We start from the raw sequence: 23,199 nt of genomic DNA, 5'->3' as shown, positions 1-23,199 counted from the left end.
GGTAGGCTGGTCACAGCCTCTTTCCCCCAGCTCCAGAGTTGTGTCATCTCTAGAGAGGAGTCAGGTGCCTCTTGAAAAAAAATGCATTCCTTGTCACACTCACATTTCTGACAGCCTCCTTAAGTATTGCCTCATCTTTTTTTTTAGGTATTGTTCAGCTTCTGTTCTTGGCACACAGGATCACAGAATCATAGAACGATGGAATGATTTGGGTTGGAAGGGACCTTTACAGATCATCTAGTCCAACGCCCCTACAGGAGCAGGGACATCTTTAACTCAGTCAGGTTGCTCAGAGCCCCATCTGACTTATCCTTGAATATTTCCAGGGATGGGGCCTCCACTATCTCCATGGGCACCCTGTTCCAGTGTTTCGCCACCCTCATTGTTAAAAACTAATTCCTTATATCCACTCTAAATCTACCCTCCCTTAGTTTAAAACCATTACTTCATATCCATATACTTTCTCTATTTTGAGATGTCCCTGGCTTCCTCAGCCATCACTGCTGTGTAGCCACTCTTTTTTCTCCACTTAAATAAAACAGCTCCCAACTCAGAAAGACTTTTGGAGTGGGAAATCTATACATGTGTGGTAAGAATAACACATTTTCTTTATTTTTCCATATTCTTAGGCCTTCAGAAACAACAGCATCTGTATTGTTCGCAATTTCCATCTTGTGCATACTCATTTTTTCTTATTACGGTTCAAGTAGCTTCTGGAGACAACCTACATTCCTCCATCCTTCTGATGCATTCACAGCCCTGCCATGTACTCCTGTTACTCTTCATTTCCAGTGCAAAGACAATCTTGGGATCTTACCACAATCATCCCTTGCTGGGCCACAGAAGTTCGTTGTTACTGACTTTCCCTTTGAAATGCTTCAGACTGTTTAGTTGGACCTTGTGAATTAACAGAGCAATTAGGTCCCCCAATCTAGGCAATGCTATTTTGGATGTTCAGGTACCCCACATACGCTGTCTTTGCATTATTTTCAGTGCACTCATGCAGTGTCACAAGCCACTGAATGAGGCTAGCTCTACCCACAAGCTCCAATTTCCCTATTAAATAGGTGTATATTCTCCAAGGAATGGCTAGCCACCTCTCATTTCTCCTTCAGCTGCTATTTTCCTCTATTTTACACATACACACCCTTTAAAAAAATGGTTGGGAGCAAGTTCCAAGCACAGCAGATGTGTCAGCGTAATTATAAAGGGCAGAGAATCTCCTTGTTCTGTAATTCCTCTGCATCTCTGTTGCAGTGCACAGACAGAGGAAGAGACACAGTCGTTGCCTCCCATTAAAGGAGACAGACAAACTTGCTGGCACACGCAGGACAACCCAGCTTGGCTAGATTACTGGTTAACCCTGCCAACAGCCAATTCGTGAAGAAAAAGGTACATGTAACCCTGCAGATAGCTGCAGAGCAACCTTCATGCTTTTTATTTCCCCTGCCCTTGCTAGCTAGCAGCTGGCACTGTTAATCCTATTTAATCTAACTATGGATAGAAATGCAAACATTTAATCCATCTCAAACCTACTAACCTTTCAGCTTGGCTTGGCTGAAGCTCCACATTTTGAGCTGCAAGCAGGCATTAGGCAGCCTGCCTTCTTTTGCACTCCTCATTTTTAATGGAATTGATGGGTTATCTTGTCTCAAAATGGAAGCTTCCTTTTGCTGCAACTTTTTTTTTTTTTTGGTGAGTTATTCAGGGTGATTCTGCTGTGCACTCCTGCAACAACAAGTCCCTTACCCAAAGCATTCAGCAGCCCATCAGTGTTTTAGGTGCTGATGCTGTGTTGGTCACCAGGAAGACCGGAATGGAAGTCAATAATGAAAAAGAAACTGGAAACTGAGATCACTGAAAGCTTTTAGGACCCTCCTCTCCTGGTTTGCCCCCCCCAGCTTTTTCAGCATTTCAAGTCTTGTTTGCCTGAGCCAGTTTTTCAGTCTATCTTGGTTCATTCACAGCCAGGTTTGTTACTGGTACATCATTTCAGAGGCAAGGAGTTGCTTAGTCCCTTGAGTAAACACATTTTCTTTCTTTACATTTGCAGTCTTCCCCTCTCCTCTTACACAAGTAATGCTGATATTAGCTGTTGTTTCTTTCCACGCTAAAGAAGGCTCACTGATAGAGCTGAGCCTGTACGAATGCACATTAGTTTGTACCATTACAAACAAATTTTCCTGTTTGCTTTCCATTCACATAACGAGGGAGCAATAGGCCATTAACCAGCTAGATGAATCTTACTCACAATAAGCTAGCTCAACACTGAGCACCTGCCCCTCTCCAAACTGTTTCCCTAGAAAGGTTCTATGACATTTAATAACACTCCAGAGCTTTTATTTGCATTTATACTAAAGCTGCTGCTGCTGCCTCCCATTCTAACTCCCTGCTGTGTGTGGATGGGGATGCACTGTAAGATGGCACCTTCCTCCTTCTTCCTTAGCTCAGCTACCTCTATTTTCTGCTGGAGGATGCTCAGCTGGTGTTGCAGAGAAGAGAGCCAGCAGCCTGATGAGCTCAGCCAGCACATAGCCCTCACCCTGCAGCAATGGGACATCTCCCTGTGCCATCGCTTGCAGTTGCACTGGAAGAAATGCTGTCTGGCAGGTCTGAGGGTTGCAGGTTGTGGCATGTTAACTTCCAGCATGGGAACTAGAGGTTGGAGGCCAAGTAGGAAAAGCATCTATGGCAGCTTCTCCTTGCCTGACCCTCTCTTCTCTCTTTTGTGGGGCAGTAAGGTCTGGCTGTAGTAACAGAGGTGGCATAAGTTGCTCTAAGATAGTCTCCTGGGGTCCCAGCACAGCTGATATGCTCTGGGCAGGACTAGATCATAACATAGTTGGGAGTGCAAGGAGATGCTTAGCTTTAGTTTATCATCAGGGACACACAACAGGCTGGTACCTATTCCCCGTTCTGCAGTCTTGAAGATACTCATCTCAGAGGGCAGCTCCTGTTCTTACCTACCCAGTGTGCAGCTGGCACTGCTGTTCTTTCTAGGAGCTCCAGCTCTGCTAGAGAGGTGGAAAAATCAAGGCAAGAACATGTCAGATCTTTGCCCTTGCAGATGATTTATGTAAAGCTACCCCTTCACTTCTGTATGATTTTATTTCCTTCTGCAAGATAAAAGTTTAATTTATTTAAATATACTGTTGGCTGTACAACCAAGTTCAACTTCAGGTGGCAAATCCAGTCTGTCAGGTACTTCATGCTCTTCAACACAATGCCTCATGGCATATAGCCACAAGTACTTTGATTACTTGTGTTGGCTCCAAGTCTTTCCAAATAGAGAGAACACATCCAACTTTAAAACTCCACAGATCCAGCAGTGGTGTGTGTGTGCTGTCCTTGGTGAAAACTGCACTGGGCCCCACTTTAAAGCTCCTCATTAAGTTTGGAAAAGAAGCTTTCCTGTTTGCTTACCTTTGCAAGCAAACAAGCAGAGTTTTGTACAAAGAGAGTGAACCACATGAGCCTAGCGCTCCTTTCTGAGCAACAAAGGATGGTTTTGCTTTCCTCAGCCTGCAGAAGAAGGACCCAGGAACAGAACAACCAGAAGAAACAAGGCTGCGTAGGAGGAACTGGTAAGGGAAGTGCAGGGGGTGACACGAAAGACCTCATAAGGTCAAAGGAACTGCCAAGTACGGAAGCTCAGGGCATGAAACACCGTAACAGTCCAAAAATCCACCCTTTCAAAACTCAAGTTGTGGCACAGCCAGCTTTTTCACAGTTAATAGTCTCCATGACAGCTCCACACATTGCTGCAGCAGCTCACACACTGCATCAAGCACAGAGTACAAAGGTGTAAGCAGCACGTGTCTCTCTAAAACATTTTGCTTGACTTCTCTTTCAAACCATAGTATCAATAATATTTCCATTGTTTTAAGAAGCAAATAGCGATTCCCTTTTTTTTTTAAAAATTTTTTTAGACATCTTTTTTACCTCTGAGAGCAAGAACAAACTGAAAAAGAAGGAAATTGGTCTTTGAACTGTTCTGTATTTAGCACTTTCGGCTGCAGATAGTTGAACTTGATCCTATTACAAGAAATCCCCTCCCACATGCTATTACACAATTCCAAATACAAACACTGCAGTATGTTCACTATTTCCTCTGTCTGGACCTCACGCGTCTGGGAGACTTTCCCTCCTATACAGACAAGAGGGAAAGAACACAATAGACGAGGCACAGACTTAAGACTATAGCACCAGGAATTATAATCAGAGGGCAGGGATTTGATCCCAAATTCCCTCCAGTACCGACAACTAAGGAGCTGCCGCTTTGGTCAGTCAAGCCCCTGGTAATCAAATCCTGAGTTGAATCAAAACTCGGACCTATTCCTCCTTATCTCTTTTTTTTTTCCCCCAAAGTGAATACATTTCCCATTTTCTCAGAAAAGGGGCAGACAAGGGCAGTGGCAGGAGCTCCCCAAAAGCACATTTAAAGTGGCTGTGCAAGGAAGCGTGTCTGGAACAACACTCCCACCTGCTGGGCCTTCTATTTGTTGCAGCAGCAGTCGAAAAAACATTCCCTTCAACACAGCACCAAAACCTCTGGCTCAGAGTTTAACTTCGTACCAGGGGTAACATCTGGGTCACAATCCCTCCTGACACCAGAAGCTGCCAGCAGCCGCGCCCTCCATGCGGCTGAGCCTCAGCAGGAGGCTCAGGTGTAAGCATCCAAGGAAAAACCTTCTCCCTGTAAGGCTTCTTCCTTGGAGATGGGAGACCGTAAGCAGGCAGAGCAGAGGAGTCATCTCCATTCCAGCCTGCGCTCTTTGAAGGCCTAAGCATGTGCAAGAGATTGGACACATGTCAACACAACTGAGCCACCCTAGAGAGATATTTGAATCAAAACAGTGATATATTTTTTCTTCACCAACTGTAGCCTTTCATAACTATCACTATTAAAAAGGCAAAGTCAGGCAGGGTCTGCAACAATTATTTAATCAAACAACATATAGAAAGTTTTTGCAACAACTGAACAACCCAACAGAGGCTGCAATAAGAAAAAAAAAATTGCAGGGCTACCTCAGGATTAATAGTCTTTCCAAGCATCCTTCCCTTCCAATGATTTATTACGGCTGGTCCAAAACAATTCTCCACTTAGCCACAGTATTTTAAATGCTCCCTGCCAAGTAACACAGGTAGCAGAAGCCTTACATCCTGAGGAAGAGGAACAAGATTTCTATTTGGCTTGGTTCACCCTCCTACACCAAGAATGCAAGACATGCTGGCTGGCTGGAGGCAGTTATTAGGACAAGGCATCCCACAGCCAAGAGAACCTCCGTGGCTCGAACTGGCCAGTAACAAGTTCTGCACAGATGCAGAGCTGCTCTGCAAGTGTGACATTAAAGCACTTGCTAACAGAGGCACATCTCCAATGTCCCATCGCAAATACGCCGAGGAAATGGCCAGCCCTGAAGAAAGACTGGAACTGTAAGAGCCTCTGTCATGCTGTTTATGGTCTCCCAAAGTATTCTCTCTCAAATTTACGGAAATCTTCCTCAGTAAAGACGGTGCCCTGGGGCTTCTTCTTCACCGCCTTCTTTGGAGGCTGATCTTTGGACTTCCTGCCTCTGTTCTGAGCAAGAACCTTCAGACAATTAAAAAAAAGCAAAAAAATAACAGTCATTGTCATCCAGACAAACCACAAAATGGTGATTTTCAAGCTCATCTGCAGCATCCCTGCCATTCTACTGGTACCCTGCCCCAAAGAAAAGTGAGAGGCAACCACTGATGTTAACCAAAGCAGGTCATTGGGACAACAGCACATAACAACTTAGTATTTGGATTCAAATATGAAAACTACTCTCTGGTAACCGTCACAGGAATAGAAACACTAATTTCAGTTTAAATCTTTCTGAAATTGTGACCTTCTCTTATCCTGTTTCTCTGTGAGACAATCTGAAAATCCAACAAGCTGGCGTAATTGCCTAAGCAACACACAGTCAACTCCTTTCACCACCTCCAGCCTAACAAAACACTGGCCTCAACCATTTGGTTTGTTTATATAAATTAACAAGCTCAAGATTCTAGCAGTGTCAGCTATTCTCCTCTTCGAATCCTGGCACAGGACTGCCTTTTGGGGAAGATCACTAGTTAAATTCTCAGGTTATGAGAAGGACTATTCAAGATGTTATGAAATTCCTATTACATGAACTAGCAGCATGTCTAGTTCCCTGCTGAACTGCCTCCAGATATATAAACAGCCAGTTCAATCAACAGTAAGGAAAAGATCTAAACTAGGGCTTCTTTATGAGCTGAAGTTATGAAATATCTTTGGTAGTTAAGAAAAGCCAACAGTTATCAGTACATTTTAACTAGTACCAGAGAATGTCATAGGGGACAACACATCAACAAGAGCTTAAAGCTCAGTACGTTGTTTTGCCAGTGCACACAGAAATTCCTCAAGGCCACTTGCAGATAGGAACTTAATTTGACTTATTTTGCACACGGTCTAGGCTGGAAGAGCTAGGGACGATTCCTATTCATCTCTGTTCCTCCATGGAAGCAGACCTCGAGAGAAAGAAGTGTCAGTCTTACTTGTTCTGTGATGGCTTTGCTTGCAACAATTCGTCCCTTCAACATGTACTGGAGATTTGCTTTCAAGTGATTCACAGCTGCCTTCTTATGATACTCCTCTAAGTTAGAACAGAGTGAGACAAAACATATCAGCTGCTCATCTCAGGCAGCACACAGGAGGGTCAGCAAGGCCCCAGGAGCCACCACTACATCTCAGGGATTGGGATGCTTCTACAGATGGAAGTGTTTAATCGGGGGACCTCGGAGGGTACCCAGGAGGACGGGAATGGAGGGACACAAGCGACCGGGACGTTGGGTGCTGGGCAGCTCAAAGTGACCCAAGTGCAAGGTATGCGGAGGGCGGCAAAGCTGCTTCCCCTCGCCCTCCCCGGAGCCGGGTCGGGCCTCACCTATCGCCGACTTCACGACTCTGCCCTTGACCGTGGCCTTGTTCCTCCGAGACTCCTGCGCCGCCTTCCTCCGCCTCGCAGCGCCCGCAGCCCTGGGGACGTTCCGCCCCTGCTGGAGGCCCACAGGGGCCTTTCCCTGGCCTGAAGCGAGAAGAGGAACGGGGTTACTCAAGCTGGGCATCACCCTCCCCCTGCCCCTACACCCGCTGGTCCCCGCGGGCCCACCGGGTGCCTCCAGCAGCTCCAGGCCCCGCCGCACCAGGGAGGCCGACATGGCCCCCACCACCTCCTTCGTGCACTTCCGCCCGCGCCTGACGCCACTTCCGGCTCCGCCGCGCCCGGCTTCCCCCGCAGCCGGCGGCCTGGTGCGCATGCGCAGATGTAACCGCGGGGATCCGGGTGGGAAGGGCTCCGGCGCCATCTTGTGCCGCCATGTTGTGTTGAATCAGAAACGTGGAGTCATAGAAACATGGAATGGGTTGGGTTGGAAGAGACCTTAAAACCCATCCAGGCCATCCATCTCCCACTGGACCAGGCTGCTCGAGGCCCCATCCAGCCTGGCCTTCAACACCTCCAGGGATGGAGCAGCCATGGCTTCCCTGGGCAACCTGTGCCAGTGCCTCACTGCCCGCATCGTGAAGAAACTCGTCCTTATGTCTAGTCTAAATCTGCCCCCCTCCAGTTTGTGCCCATTGTCCCTAGTCCTATCACTACAAGCCTTTGTAAACAGTCCCTCCCCAGCTTTCTCGTAGCCCCTTCAGGTACTGGAAGGTTGCTGTGTATTGAGGCCTAGGATGTTCAGTAAGATAGAATAGAACAAGATAATATGTAAGTAATAAATTACAAAAACATGTATCCTAGGATATTCAGTAAGATAGATTAGAGCATAACAAAATAGTACGGATGTAATAAATTACAAAAACATGTATAATTAGCTGACTTTAGCTAATCAACAAGAAGTAGGGATGCAAGAAGATGCTGATAAGAGGAAATAATGAGGAGCTCACAAAACTAATATTACTAAGAACCAGCAAAAAACAGGGCTGCGGTTTTGGGGAGCTCCAAGACACCTTCAGAGTATGCGCTGGAAGAAGGTTAACCATCGGACACCAGGAGGGAGACTCGGATCTTTATCCCACAACCACCACTCAGAGACCCTGGAGAGGAGGCGTGCATGCCCAATGAAGAGAAAAAGCTTCTAGAGACTAATTATCATAGGAAGTGAGACAGCTACTTAATATGTATTAGATAGTTTATGAATATGTAATCATGGTATAGATAAATATGTAACAGAACCACAGACTGGTACGCACGTTTTTGGAGGAGAGATCCCCTGTGCGCCTGGCGCCACATTAAACATACTTACTTTACAACCTTTATTGGTTGTGGAGTATTGTTTCTGCAGGTCAGCTATAAGGTCTCCTTGGAGCCTTCTCCAGGCTGAACAACCCCAACTCTCTCAGCCTGTCCTTGTATGGGAGGTGCTTCAGTCCTCAGATCGTCTTCACAGCCCTCCTCTGGACCTGTTCTAACAGTTCCATATCCTTCTTATGTTGAAAATTCCAGAACTGGACACAGCACCCCAGGTGGGGGCTCAGAAGACTGGAGAAGAGGGTGAGAATCCCCTCCCTCTCCCTGCTGGCCATGCTTCTTTTGATGCAGCCCAGGACTCTGCTGGGCTGTGGAGGTCACCTTAGACTGGTTTTCATCTCGGGTTGCGCACAGCGAATGGGCTGTGTTCTTCTTGCAGGTGTCCGTTCCTTATTGTCCTTTGCTCCTGCTTCTGGAGTGTCTCGCAGGCCCTCTGTATTACACCCTTGCGGAGCCATTGTGGTGTGGCTAGGGCTCCGAGGGCTCCCTGCCATCCTTGGGATAATAATAATAAGCTACGAGGAAAGAGTGGTGATGGTAAATGGAGTTACATCCAGTTGGAGGCTGATCACAAGCAATGTCTCCAGGGCTCAGCACTGGGTCTGCTTCTGTTCAACATCTTTATCAATGGCTTGGACAGAGGGATTGAATGTACCCTTAATAAGTTTGCAGATGCCACCAAATTAGGCAGGAATATTGATCTGTTTGAGGGTATGGAGGCTTTACAGATGGATCCAGACAGGCTGCATTGATGGGTGGAGCCCAGTGTCATGAAGTTCAGCAAGGCTCAGTGTCAGGTCTTTTGCACTTGGGACACAACAACCCCGTGCAGTGCTACAGGCTTGGGGGAGAGTGGCTGGAAAGCTGCTTGGCAGAGAAGGACCTTGAGGTATTGGTCAATGGCCGGCTGAACATGAGCCAGCAATGTGCTCAGGTGGCCAAGAAGGCCAACAGCACCCTCGCTTGTATCAGAAACAGTGTGGCCAGAAGGACCAGGGAAGTGATGATGCCCCTGTACTCAGCATTAACAAAGTTGCACCTTGAATCCTGTGTTCAGTTTTGGGTTCCTCACTACAAGAACAACATTGATGTGCTGGAGTGTGACCAGAGAAGGGCAATAAAGCTGGTGAGGGGGCTGGAGAACAAGCCTTATGAGAGGTGGCTGAGGAAACTGGGATTGTTCAGCCTGGAGAAGAGGAGGCTGAGGGGAGACCTTGTTGCTGCCTACAGCTACCTGAAAGGAGGTTGTAGGGAGGTGGGTGTTGGTCTCTTCCCCCAAGTAACAAGTGATAGGACGAGAAGAAATGGCCTCAAGTTGCCCCAGTGGAGGTTCAGGTTAGACATTCTAAATAATTTCTTCACTGAAGGGTCATTGGGCACTGGCATGGGCTGCCCAAGGAAGTGGTTGAGTGACCATCTCTGGAGGTATTTAAAAGACAGGTAGGTAGATGAGGTGCGCAGGGATATGGCTTAGTAGTGGACAGATGTGGTTGGACTCCATCATCTCAAAGGTCTTTTCCAACCAAATGTTTCTATGATACTATGATATGATTCTATGAAAGGAGACAGCCAGCATTGGTGCCATGTTTTGTCTCTGCAAGGCCTCAAAATCCAAATTTAACTCTGCCAGATTCCTCAGGCACAGGGGTTCACTGCCATAAATTGCATTTATTATTGAATATTACTTTATAGTCTATTTATTTAAAGCTTTCTTCCTGCGTTTTTGCCCTCCTAGAGACTCGATGCTAGTATTGGCAAATTTAGCTATCATCTGAATAAAGCTTATTCAATTATAGCCTGTACTGGCAGTAACAAGCTGACACTGGAGAAGAAGGAGAGAGGTTTATTCTCCCTCAGACATGTCCTGCAGGGAGAAAGCGATGCAAGCGATTCTCATTGTTTCTCACAGTAATGATCTCTAGCGGAGACTGATAACGGTTAAACCTCAGTTCATTAAAAGGCATTCATTCTCTGGGAATTGTACTCCAGCCTCTGCAGATGTCACCTCAATGCCTGTCTTTTTATTGTTCATTCTTTTCCAAATCCTTCCCTGGATGGTTCCTGGCATCCTGTGTCAGTATCTGTCGGTGCCATGGTGCTAACACATTTTCTTTTGGACAAGACCTACTCAGTACTCATTCCTGGCTTCAGGGCTGGGGAATGTTAACCATTTGCTGCTTGTTCAGCATCTCACTTCTCGCTCTTAATTTCTCTTTACAGTAACGAGAACCATTTTTTGATTGATTCAGAGGGACAGTCACTGGATGTGTAATGCAGAACATGTCTCCATTTTCTTGTTTTCTGTTAGTGGCTGGTGGAAGAGAGAGCTTGCTTAGGTTTTAGTTCCCTGCCAGGTTTGTCCCTCTAGTCGTGTGAAAGCTGGTGAAGTTACAAGGCTGTAATTGTAGTTTTGCAAAGCAGAAACTGAAGAGAGCACTAGAGAGCATTTTAGTCAGCAAAAGATTTGTTATTACTTGTATACTCAGATTATCTTTTATCTTGGTCAGTGTGAGACAAATGATAGCTGTCAGTGATCTTACCATGGGGAAAGCATTTCCAAAAGCACCTCATCAGTCAAATGCTCTCTTTTAGCCCCTAAAACACATTTTACAGGTTCTTTTGTAAGCAATTCATGGTTACATATTGCATAGTATATTCAAGATAGCTTATTCTACTGGTTAAACACGATATTTGCATCATTTGACTTTATTAGGATCACCTAATACATCGTTACGCATGCTTAGTGTCAAAACTGGGTAACCTCATAAATGTCTTATGAAGACACCTGATGCAAAATCATCGCTGTTACCAACACCGCAAAACATGTTTAACAAATTGGTGTGATACAAGCTGCACTGATTTATTATCCTGTTGATGGAGAATAAATGCCCTTTTCTACCTCAAAAGTAAACCATTACCAATATTATCCTTTTTCTGTTGCAACAATTAATAAAGCTCTCAATTATGTAGGTCTCTCAGACTGGACTCCCTTCTTATTAAATACCTTCAGTAGCAGGTAACTGTAATAGAGGCAACACCTTCTTTGACCAGGAAGGTTTGAGTGCAGATTTGCGATGATTTTAGTCAGCAATTATCTGCAGAATAAAATTTAACGAGCACACAGGGGTCACTTTGCTGAAGAAGGAAGGCAAGGCACTTTCTTTAACTGTGTTCACAGTCTCTTGCCTCAGAATCTGGTCAGGCTCTTGGAGCTGGTTAGCGCACCAAGAAGTTAAATGAATGTGTTCTTCGTGGTTTGACACATTCCCCAGGTTTGGATCTGTTGCCAAAGATCACAGTCCAACATGGGCCATGGATTTTTGTAACACTTTGTGAAATCATGTACCTATTATAAATACATTGTATTTCTTCAGCTCCTTTTAAAAGAAACCAGCAGCTTTTCTTGGGGCATGATCATTAATGTTTCTCCTAACTGCATTCTGACTTTGACTGTGCTTGGTCTTGGCAGACATGGTGATCATAGTGTCTGTCGTTATCCTGTGTCGAGGGGGACGACATGATTAACATAATGAGCAGGTAATTTTGAAAATATATACAAAAGACTTCAAGAGGAGAGTTTATCAATCTGTTTGACTCTTTTTTCCTAATAGTAACGCAAGAGTGGAAAATATACATTAACATCACTCAGCCTGCTAGACATTCTTCCAAACCGGCAGAGATGCAAGGGTACGATGCCCAGCCTGTCAGAACTGTAGCAATGACACAAGGGTGACTGATAATCACCCAGTTTGGTACATATGCAAGAGGTAGTATAAAAATCATGCAAGGGTAATTGATAATCACTCAGCATGTCATGTTCCAAATCACTCTAAATTCAGCGTCACAAAGGCAATACATTTAGACTAGCTGGTTGAAGTAGTGACTCCCCTTTTAATCTGTCTAAACAGTTCTAACAAACTACAGAGACTTGTACAAACAAGTCTATTTTATTAAGAATAACAGCTCATGACTTAATAACGTTCGTTAATAGCTGCAAAGAAAGTAACGTTTGTGAAAATACATTGAACAAACTTATTTTGATACTATACCTGAACGTGTACAGTCATGCGACAAGCAGTGATATATGCGTAGTAATAACAATCAGACGTGAATAAAGATCACAGAATCAACAGGTTGGAAAAGACCCACAGGATCATTGAGTCCAACCATTCCTATCAGTCACTAAACCATGCCCCTCAGCACCTCATCCACCCGTGCCTTAAACACCTCCAGGGAAGGTGACTCAACCACCTCCCTGGGCAGCCTCTGCCAGTGCCCTTTCTGTGGAAAATTTTTTCCTGATGTCAAACCTGAACCTCCCCTGGTGGAGCTTGAGGCCCATGTAGTTAGAGTTAGAGTACAGAGAGATATACTAACAATTGGCTTGATGTTAATTAGCTTGATGTTAAGATGTGTATTTAGCACGCATACACAAAGTACTTACCCCAATTGAATTTGAGGGGGAGGAAGGGGGATGGGATCTAGCCTGTCAGCTCATCCCAAAAATTTCAATCACATTTTCCCCTTCACTCTCTTACCCCCATGAAGTCCCCAGGGACTGGGGATGAAGCCTCCACCACTTCCCTGGGCAGCCTGTTCCAATGCTGCACCACTCTGTCAGTAAAGAAACTTTTCCTAATATCCAATCTAAACCTTTCCTGGTGCAACTTGAGGTCATTTCCTCTCATCCTATCACTTGTTACTTGGAGAAGAGATCAGCACCCACCTCGCTACAACCTCCTTTCAAGTAGTTGTAGAGAGCAGTAAGGTCTCCCCTCAGCCTTCTCTTTTACAGGATAAACAGCCCTGAATATGTTCCTTTAAACCTGTATATATGTAGAATTTAGGCATTTGGATAGCATAATCTCCTCTCCTACATATCATAAACCGTAAATATCCTCTGTTGACCTTAGATTAAGTTGACTAACCTATCTTTGATAAATCTGCTTGAAGTTGAGCACAGCATATAAAATGCTGTATTTCTCTTTGCAGGAGCTTCTAGGGCTTTATATAACTCTCGCAGTGAGGATGTTCCTCATTTCATCATGATATACACATTTAACTATCACTTTCTTTTACCTGAATCACTGTTAAAAGCAATTCAACAGACCCTACAAATAGCTTTCTCCAGACTAGTTTGTCCTATTAAAAATTTAATGTTAGGAGACTTACTTTGTGTGCATGTTAGGAAAAAAAAGAAATTGGTATTTCATTGTACTGTTTTAAGGCCTTTGCTGAAATTAAAATTTCATGCAAGAAAACTCCATCACTTTGTATCCCTCAAAAATCAGTGCAGTTAGGTCTTTGAAGCACTTTGGGGCCAGAATGGATGTCAAGCAGTGTTAATTTAAATGGGTAACATCCAAATAAATTGCTATCTCAGAGTGTGAATAATCTAACTTTCGTGGCAAAAACCACAGGCGCTGCATTTCGGGCTGCGAATGTCTTTGTTTTGGATAGTTAAGCTATCTTTGAAAGCTTTCTGACGCTAATGTTCATGTTTTATAGCTTTCTTTAAATCTCATGCCTCAGTGGGTACCCTTGAGCTGGCTGGCTTTTCAATTACAAATAACCCAGCATACAGATCAGTTTAAGTAACTTCCATATGTGAATATTATCAGTTCACTTTCTGCTTTATTTCGTATGGCATTGAAAAATGGAAATTTTCCCTGTTTGAATATGTTGATAAAGTTTCTGGTTCATCTTGGAGTGACTATTCTTCTCTCTGTTATTCTAGGCTTTGTAAGATGTTTGAGATTATTGTACATTTGGCCTGTACCACCTTATTATTCTGTACTGCATGCGAACAAAGACATTATTGATATTCATGGTTAATCATATCGCTGTCTGTGGCAGTTTATAATAGCTGTTTGTTTGCTCTTACTTTATGTTCCAGCTTCTGGACTCAGGGGCTTACGTAGGAATCTCAGTCTGAAGGAATATTGTGAAGAGCGTTAGAAAACAGAAGCTGAGGGCAGCATTAGAAGTAAAACATATTAATCACAACCATTATTTAGTTTGGAGCTTTTTAAAAAACGGTCAGATGATTTTGAGAGATGGGATCCTGATGTTTGTACACTTGGTATTGTCCACAGAAACACAGGTATCTATATTTTTCTCTTCCAAAATGAATCAGCTCAATTTTCAAGCTTATTTATAACAGATTTTCACCCCTGCATCTTTCTCCATGTGTGGATTATGGAATGTGCTTTACTTTAGACAGCTGTCCAGTTTTACCACATCTCATGTTCTGTATTTTCTCTTGAACAGCACTATTCAAAGCTGCTGTCGTTAATGTTTAGCTATTCGCCTACTTGAAGCAGTTTGTGTTGTGGTCACAGTTTCTACAAAGACCCATGGATCACTGCCTGCCCTCAAGTACATAGGAACCTTTGTCCTTTGACTGTGACATGCCTTTGACTTTCTGGCCTACTGAATTTGAACAAGGGCTGGACAATGCTTTGATTCATACGCTTGTAGGGGTAAGTGTCTGGTTACTTTAGATGGACAGAAAATCTTTTATTCTGATTTTTTTTTAACAATGCAGTGCAGTTACCTGTCTCTTCCATGCACTTTTCATCCTGTTCCAGGTCATGAAGAAGCTGGCTCTGCCTTGTACTGCTTCTGCAGATAATGTTGGTTCAGGTTAAGATTAAATCAGCATCCCTACTAGATGCTGTAATAAGAAATGAACTCTGCCCTGAACAAGACAGGAGTTATTATCCTCCTATACAGGTGAGATAAGGAGGCACGAAGATTAGGCTTGCAAAGTAGCTGAGAGACGATGAATGCTCCATCTAGATCTTCTGAGTGACAATATGGAGGCTCAGCCCAAAATATATCCTTGTTCTCGCCCTCTGTTGTTTGTTTCCAAATGGGAAGAGAGCAAACATCAGTATCTCCGCTGAATCTGTAAGACCCCACTGTGTAGAGAGGTGATATTTTTAAGAACATGAGTGTTATATTTGGAAAAAAACCTAAACAAGTCCTTATTCAGGGCTTAGAATGCCAGAAGAGAACACTTTGCTAGTAATACTTTGTGTATCAGAGTTGGTGTCACAAGGTTTTGGTGATCAGAATGGGGGTTTGCATCCAGATTCACAAAAATGCCTGAACTTCCAGTGTCCTCATGCTTTCTGTCTTTGCCTAAAGGGAAAAAAACATCTCTTCAGAAGGGCATCTGCTGCCCTTGCATGCCTCCTAGAGTGGAGCAGGGAAATTGGTCTGTGGCTGGAGGGGAGCTATTTCCCTCTCTCTTTCCCAGCACTATCCTTAAATGTCAGGAGACGGAAGAAGTAGTAGAAGGATCCCAGGACTCAGAGTGACTGATTTTTCCCTGTTCTTTCTGTGGGCCATGGAGATGCTTTCGAGGTCTTCCTGCTGCCCTACCCAGCTACTTAATTCCTGCAGCGTTTGCTCTGAGAAGAAGCGTCAGAACTGATTGCTTCTGTTTTCTCCAGTATAGAAAGCCAAAAGGTAGTTACTGTAGTTACTTTTCTGTTTCCTTAAAAACCTGGGAAAAGAGGATAAAGATCCTTTGGTGGAGCAGGGATAGGCCTGAGCGAACAAAATGTAGGGGGCCTGTGGACCACAAACTGCTAAATGCTGGAGAAGGGATGTAACAGATGGCAGACACAGGAGGAGGCAAAGGCAGGACTGGTATAGGGACTGGAGTGAGTACAAGTTTGCTTTATAGATTGTCCGGCAGAATGAAATGCATTGCAGGAAGGTGAGTAAAGCATGGACAACACCTGCTGCTTTATGTACACACTAGGGGTTATTGAAAAACTTGAGTGCTTTGGGCTGCTATCTTGCTTTTTGTGGATCCAACCTATTAATTTTTGTGGGTTTTGTGTCCCTGGCAGTGCTGGATCCGCACAGCTTCCAGGAGTTACAAGTTGGAAGAATCTTCCAGGACTTCTTCCCTTATCACTTTGGAAGCTTACAGTTAGGCTTGATGAAACATACACCTCAGTTACCAGCATCTGAGCCTCCAAGCTTACCAGGAACCTTGTTTTCCTTTCAGATCAGCTTTGGGCAGCTGAACCTATTGACTTCAGTTTTTTTCTTTTCTTCCTTCTGTATTTCAGCCTATCTTTTCTTTCTCCTTTTGTGCTTCTAAAATAGGTCTTTCTCTTTTTAACTGCAGACTAGCCTCCAGGGCTGGACCGCTGACCACCTTCTTTCACCTTTGGCTTTCAGCTTACTCTTTATTCCTCCATTACATTGTTTTATTTACTCTTTGTAGCTTTCGTTTGTGTTCTAGTCAGAACTGTCAATATTCCATGCCAGAATCTGAGAAATTCACCCCTAGAAATATTCCCCTGCCAAATACAGGATTTTGACACGAGGTTCTGAATATAACATTTTTAACTAGAGGGATTTGTAAAAAGGCAGTGGTGGTTCTTAGTTTGATGGCCTTTGATGAAATAAGGTCTCATTTCTTCCAGGAAGGATGTATTTTATCCTGATTACAATGGAAATGATTATTTCTCATGTAAAAAGCTTGGAAATACACAGAGAAGAGGCTGTATTAGAGCTGAGAGCTTAAGTATCCTCATGCTGTGCAGATGTGAAATTGGGGAATGTCAGTCATTGTGGAATGTGACTGCTTTCAAAGCAGTGACAAGGAAGTGGAAAGCTCTGTGTTTTGTTCCCAGCTTCTCTGCTCCAGGGCCTTAAAATGTTTACAAGCCTCAGAGCTGGCTCTGGATGCACTGAAGTTTAGCTGGTTATGCTTGTCACCAGCCATTAAGGGTTTGGAGACAGACAGGAGATGGGCCGGGACTGTCATGGGCTTTTACTGCCTTAGGCAGGCCTCGTTAGTGGATGTCTCCGCTGCTTGGTGCAGAGCAGAGCTGGTGGAGCTGGGGGCAGCATTGCCTGCTGCTGCAGTTCCTGTGCTGGCACCAGTCTTCCCATGGCTAAAGGGATGTCATGTCCCTTCCTGTTCCCCAGTCTGCTTCATCTTTTGAGGGAGCCATTTGGAGACAGAGGGAAAAGCAGGAGGAAGCAAAGGAGGCATGGGATCATAAAGGTGTTGCAGGGCAGGGAATGTCCAAGCCACCAACACGCATCAGAAAGGAGTGGGTCAGATCAGCTGGTCCCCTCCCCGTTTGTCACTGAAGTGGGAACTGAGAGCACCATGGATTTAGCTGCAAGCAGCAAGGGGGCTGGATACTTATTGCCACACCACACATTTTATGGTTTTCTAATATATGGGATTTTTCTTCAGAACTGCTCAGAACCACACTGAATAGCATGTGAGGCTTGCCCAGATCAAGATGTTCTGTCCTGTGGCTGACATGCTGGCATGTCAACGTGGTGCCCGACCTCTCTCCTTGCACTCTGCTTTCTTTTTTCTCATCCTCTCTTTTTTTTTTCTTTTTTTTTTTTTCCTTGCTTTCCTTTGCACTCAACTCTCTAATAGCTGTATTTTGTCTTTCCTTGTCTTATGCCCTGGTTCCTTGACTGCTGTCTCTCTTTGTAGCCCTTGCTTCTCCAACCAGGATCTGTAATTTCAGAGGCTGTGGGAGGGTGACAGTTCAACTTGACCTTCTAGAACTCCCCTCCCCTCCCCTCCCCTCCCCTCCCCTCCCCTCCCCTCCCCTCCCCTCCCCTCCCCTCCTCTCCCCTCCCCTCTCCCCTCCCCTCCAATCCACTGAAATGTGCTTGGGGACCCCCACTTTCTTGGGGTGCAGGGGCAGATCTGGAGGCACTGGGTATCAGGCACTCATATGCTCACCATATAAGCTCCCCTTGGCCAGGCTGCTTTCTCCTCCAGGTCCACATCTCCTCCTCTGCCTCCGTCCTCTGAAGTCTGGGGAACAAATGCCAGTGGGAGAGGGGGCCAGGCTGCCATTTCTAGCGTTGGCACATGGTGCCACGAGGGCTCTCCTCACTAGATGTCACTGTGAGGCTGGGTTTCACCCACCACAAACACAGCAGCCAGGAGAAATGGGTGCCTAGGCCGATGCTGAGCTTTAGGAAAGCCTTGCTAGGAGCAGGGAGAGGGTGTGGTAGAGGTTTGCAGGACAAGCATTGAGTTGCTTAAGGTTTTACCCAACCCTGGCAAGTTTTGGGCTCCGAGCCAGCAAGGTGCAGGAGGGTTTTGGTGTGCAACTCCATACCACCACCTCTTAACACCCTAGCTGGTATCTGGCAGTCATCAGGGCCATGACTTTTGTCCAAGTACTGCTCATCTCCTGCTGGTCATGGTACCGGTTTGGCAGCAAGTCTCTTGCTAATGCGCAGCCCTGGATCACTGTTCACTGTCCCCATCTGCCATCACCCATCTGCAGCCCTGGCTGCGATGCACCTCTCACGGTAAGTGGCCGTGTTGCTGCTGTAGTTGTCCCCAAAACTGAGGTGGGAGCTGAGGAGCTATGGTGGGTGGTGTAGGGAGGCTTGCCAGGGGCTGGCCTTTTCTCTTGCCAAGGAGGTCAAATGACAAGCCATCCACGTGGTCCCTGTTACTGGAGACGTGGGGCATGACTACAGGGTGGGAGCCAGCAAATCCAAGTGCCCGTGGGGAGTCTGGCTCACATAAGGCCTCCCCATGCAGTGAGCGAGGAGACCTTCTGTCCCACAGTGGGCCTGCACATTTCTCAACACGGTGGCAGTTGCTTTTATTCTTTCTTTTACTTGCCTCATTTATTTGGACTTTCCATATTTCACTTTTTCTTTCCTTTCTTCACTCCCTCGCTCTTTTGATAGCTGTCTTTTCACTTGAATTGCCTGTTTCTCCTCTCTCCTTGTCCTTTCACAGAATCATAGAATCACAGAATAATCAGGTTGGACCTTTTATCTCTTGATTTTGACTCACAGCACTTGGTTCCCTTTAAATCATGAAGCCAACTAATTTCTTCTTTCTTATCTCCCACTCTTTCTCCACTGTTTATTCCTAAATTTTGTATTTTGAACTGTGCCTTGTGATCATGTCTCCATCCTCTGAGGGGTCTCAGTCGTGCAGAACCTGTAGGCTGTGTCCTAAAGGAGAAGAACTGGCTAATAAATACCCCATGAACCTCCATATCTGTGGCATAGTTGCTCTTTAGGAAAATTATGTAGTTTTATTTTAAAATTAATCAACAGCAAGCCAGAAACAAGGGAATAAGGATTATGTAGAAAGCCATAAACTCCAGGAAAGCATTTTGGTTTTTTTGTTCTTAGGTATACAGCCTCCTGTCTTCTTGAGTACACCGTGATTCACACTGCTGTAAGATAACACCTCACATAGGTGTTAGCATTCACGTGAGTTTCTACCTGGATGTACTTACTTGGATGGCAACAGTGCCATGGGATGTACAGTGTGTGAGCTCCACAGCATGCATCAGAGCTGATTTTATACAGCTGATTCACTGCACGGGGTTTGGATGGCTCTAGGTAAATGTGTGTGTGTGTGTCTGTGTCTGTGTCTGTGTGTAGCCTGGGTATGTGCCTTTACACTTCCGTGGGCATCAGTGCTAGAGAATGTGAAAGAGATTGGCTGTGAACCCCCAAGATGTGCAGCCTTTGGGGCTGGCCAAGGTGGTGGGGAGTCCCAGAGACTCCTCTGCTGGTTTTGCCTTGCTGTGCATTTCCAGCCACGTGCAGCACTGGAGGCTGAATCCAGCTCCCCTTGATCGTGTGCCAAGGCACGTTAACATTTGCTCCATCACTGTGCAGCCCAATTAATACTTAATTCTTGTAAATGTAGGAAAGCAGAGGGATTAAATGGGGTTGCTAACTGGGGTGGTGGGATTGGTGAGGGGGAAGCATGCTCTGTTTTTGTGCAACCCGGTGGAATAGGACTAAAAAACTGTGCTGGAGGAGGAATCAGAATCACCCCTTCACAAGCAGTAGTTCTGAACAGTCTGCGCTTGGTGCCTGTTGGACACGAAGTTGTGCTAAGAGGTGGTCTCAGCAGGGGGATATGGATTTTTCACCACGAGGTTTCTACTGACCTCTGGGACTAGCACTGTGTGTGATCATAGTGGAGGAGCAGGAGGCTCCCTGAAATGGAATGGGCATGGCTAGTTTGCCAGGGCTGATGGGAAGCTGCAGCACTTGAAAAGGACCCCTTGTAAAGCTCTCTGTGGGAATAAAAGTGCAGAACCAGAGCACAAAGGTCCTGGGGAGCAACATATCTGTAATTTAATTCATGCATTGGCAGAGAGCAGATCAGTATCAGTGGTGCCCTGTGAGTGCTGCTCAGCAGACTGGTGGCTTTGCTTCCAGGTCCCAGGCAGGTGGGATGAGGCAGATGAGCTGAGGTGGATCTCATGCCATTCCCTTCTTGGCAGAGCTGCCTGCAGTCCCCTGAGTGTTCACAGGCCCAGTGGCATTCAGAGGGACTGGGGGAAACTGGTCTGGGTTGTGGCTACCTCTCACAGATGCAACTGCCCCTTCCCAAGTAGGCATCATGTCACTTCCCAATTGAAAAGTCAAATGAAATTTCCAGGCAGTTTGCAGCTTTTACAATTCCCTTGTTTGCTTTTCTCCTCCCTCTCCTTTTTTATTTTTTAAATTTATTTCTTTTCCTTTCTCTCTCTTGACTCTATTCACTCCTGCCAGCTGCCTGCTTTGAATTTAGTTTGTATCAAGGGCAGGAGAAATTAATTTTCTGATTTCCTATTTGGTGTAGAATGGATTCTCCCCCCTCCTTTCCCCTTCCCTGCCTGTTGCTGAAGTAAAGAGATGTCTTGGAAACAATTCCTTCTTAAAATCTCCTTCTGCCCTCTTGCAACTACTTGGCCTCTCAGCTGACAGGGTGTGACAGGTGCTAACATTGTATTCCTTTCATGGTCCTAGAGCTGGAGGATACACTCTTGGGCGTCTCGCAGATTATGAAGAGAGAGCACATCTCTCTACAAATCTAAAAAAAAAAAAAAAAAAGAAAAAAATATTAGGAGAGTTGGAAAGGGATAGATCTTTCATCATCTTTGGGAAATAATCCCGGAGGCTGAGCCCCTGAGAGCTGCCACCATACAGAGCATCTCAGGGTTTAGTGCTGAGGCAGCAGACATGGCCTGACACTGCTTGGACCTGGGAGGATAAGCACGGCATGGCAGGATAGCAGCCAGGAGGTGATATAACCAGTTTGCAGCAGATGTCTGCTAGATATTTTGTTTTAATTTGGAAATCGTGTTTTTATGCTGTGGATATAAAACTTCCCAGTTAGGCAGACAGGAACTGGAAACAACATCCCAGCTTCCACTGCCCAGGGTTATATAGGTTCTCTGTTTGTGCATGTATATGCAATACTTGCTGGTAAAGCGTATTTGTGAGATGTGGCATTTCTGTTACTTTTTAGCGAGGAAGAATCGTTTATCTCAGCATTCTAATTATGTTCCATTAAAATGCAAATTTGGGTTTATGCATTGAAATTGTCATTACCATTGCCATGGCAACTGGAGCTTGAGGGTGGGGAATTGGAATAGGTGGGACCATGCATCTCTCTGAATCCCTCTCAAAACCTCCAGGTAATTGAAATCACAGTGTCCTTCCCCAGAAATCATGGCGCTTTCCCACTAGTGAATTTGGGGCATCACTGAAGTTCTCCTTGGAGTTGTTATAACCGGGCAAGTCACCATGTGTGTAAGTCATTGGGTACCTCCCAGCAAAATGGAAGATCTACTGCACAGGTCTTTCAGAAGAAGGTGAATCCTGTCCATTTTACAGCCAATGTTATGCTTCTTTTGAGATGGCTGGCTGGGAAGGAGGAAAAGGAGATCCCCGATGACTCAGAAACTTCCACCTGGAAGCCCTTATATGCTGCCACACTTACTGAGAGATGTAAGTGCCATCTTTGCTTTTAAAACCACTCACCTCTAGTTAAACATCTGGTCAAGCTGTCTGTGCTGGTGATGTTCTGCAGCAGTGAGTTCCCCTGGTCAATCATCCTTGGCACAGAGTGAGTAGAGTCTTCCCCATACCATAATCTTGGGGCCCTACTCCCTTCTCTGGTTTGCATTATGAGATGATATAATGACATGACTACATGACTCTGTGTCTTCCTCCTCCCTTTACCAAGGACAGCTGGGACTCCTAGAGCTTGTTTCCCTTCTGTTTAGTTCCTGGTGTACCTCCCATACGAGGACAGGCTAAGAGAGTTGGGGTTCAGCCTGGAGAAGAGAAGGCTCTGAGGAGACCTTATAGCGACCTTCCAGTACCTGAAGGGGGCCTACAAGAAAGCTGGAGAGGGACTTTTTACAAAGGCTTGTAGTGACAGGATGAGGGGGGAATGGCTATAAATTGAAGAGGCGCAGATTTAGATTAGACATAAGGAGGAAATTCTTCACAATGAGGGCGGTGAGGCACGGGCACAGATCGCCCAGGGAAGCTGTGACTACCCCATCCCTGGAGGTGTTGAAGGCCAGATTGGATGAGGCCTGGAGCAGGGGCAGTGAAACTGGATTGGCTTTAAGGTCCCTTTCAACCTAAACGATTCTATGATTCTGTGATTCTATGTTTAAGAATTAAGCGAAGAGATTTTAGGATACTGGATGGAAGTGAATGCTGAGACAGATCAGGATATGGCTGAGTACATTTTACAGGGGAAAAATGTGGCTTTCTGTTTCAACTGTTGACTGAAATTTTTGATAATGAATAAAGCATGATGAGTTAGTTCCCAAACCACACTGACAGCTGGGCAGGGAAGACAGAACTAAGTATATTTTCTGGCTTCCCATCCCTATTAAGAGGTTTGTAAAATCTGATTCTTCATGCTGGTGTTGTCCGGGGATTGTTTTTTCCTCTGGATCAGGGATATGATTTGCCGATAGTAAAATCTAGATAGTCATATGAGCCTGGTGATCCAAACTGTGGTGTCTGTTGAATATAACTGACTTGGATAGCCTGAAGGATGTTTGCCATCCATTTGACAGTGAAATGAAGAAAAGAGGAAACATTCAGA

General features: G+C 45.2%; 2 protein-coding genes across 2 annotated transcripts in view; one reads left to right on the top strand and one right to left on the bottom strand.

Moving 5' to 3' along the window:
• The window catches only part of MIEF1 (mitochondrial elongation factor 1), a 269,067-nt gene that overhangs the window by 29,714 nt on the left and 216,154 nt on the right, over nucleotides 1–23,199 (top strand). The gene's annotated exons all lie outside the window — the stretch shown is intronic.
• Nucleotides 4,924–7,266, bottom strand: RPS19BP1 (ribosomal protein S19 binding protein 1). Its single transcript, XM_069855529.1, has 4 exons — nucleotides 7,158–7,266; nucleotides 6,933–7,073; nucleotides 6,544–6,641; nucleotides 4,924–5,593 (listed from the first exon to the last, which is right to left on the bottom strand). Exons 1-4 carry the CDS (start codon nucleotides 7,204–7,206, stop codon nucleotides 5,459–5,461), a joined length of 423 nt encoding a protein of 140 aa, XP_069711630.1. The 5' UTR covers nucleotides 7,207–7,266; the 3' UTR covers nucleotides 4,924–5,458.

Source organism: Phaenicophaeus curvirostris, chromosome 1, assembly GCF_032191515.1.
Source record: "Phaenicophaeus curvirostris isolate KB17595 chromosome 1, BPBGC_Pcur_1.0, whole genome shotgun sequence".
NCBI classification, from domain to species: domain Eukaryota; kingdom Metazoa; phylum Chordata; class Aves; order Cuculiformes; family Cuculidae; genus Phaenicophaeus; species Phaenicophaeus curvirostris.
Note: the sequence above shows the minus strand (reverse complement) of the source record. Positions and strands in the feature narration are given on the sequence as shown.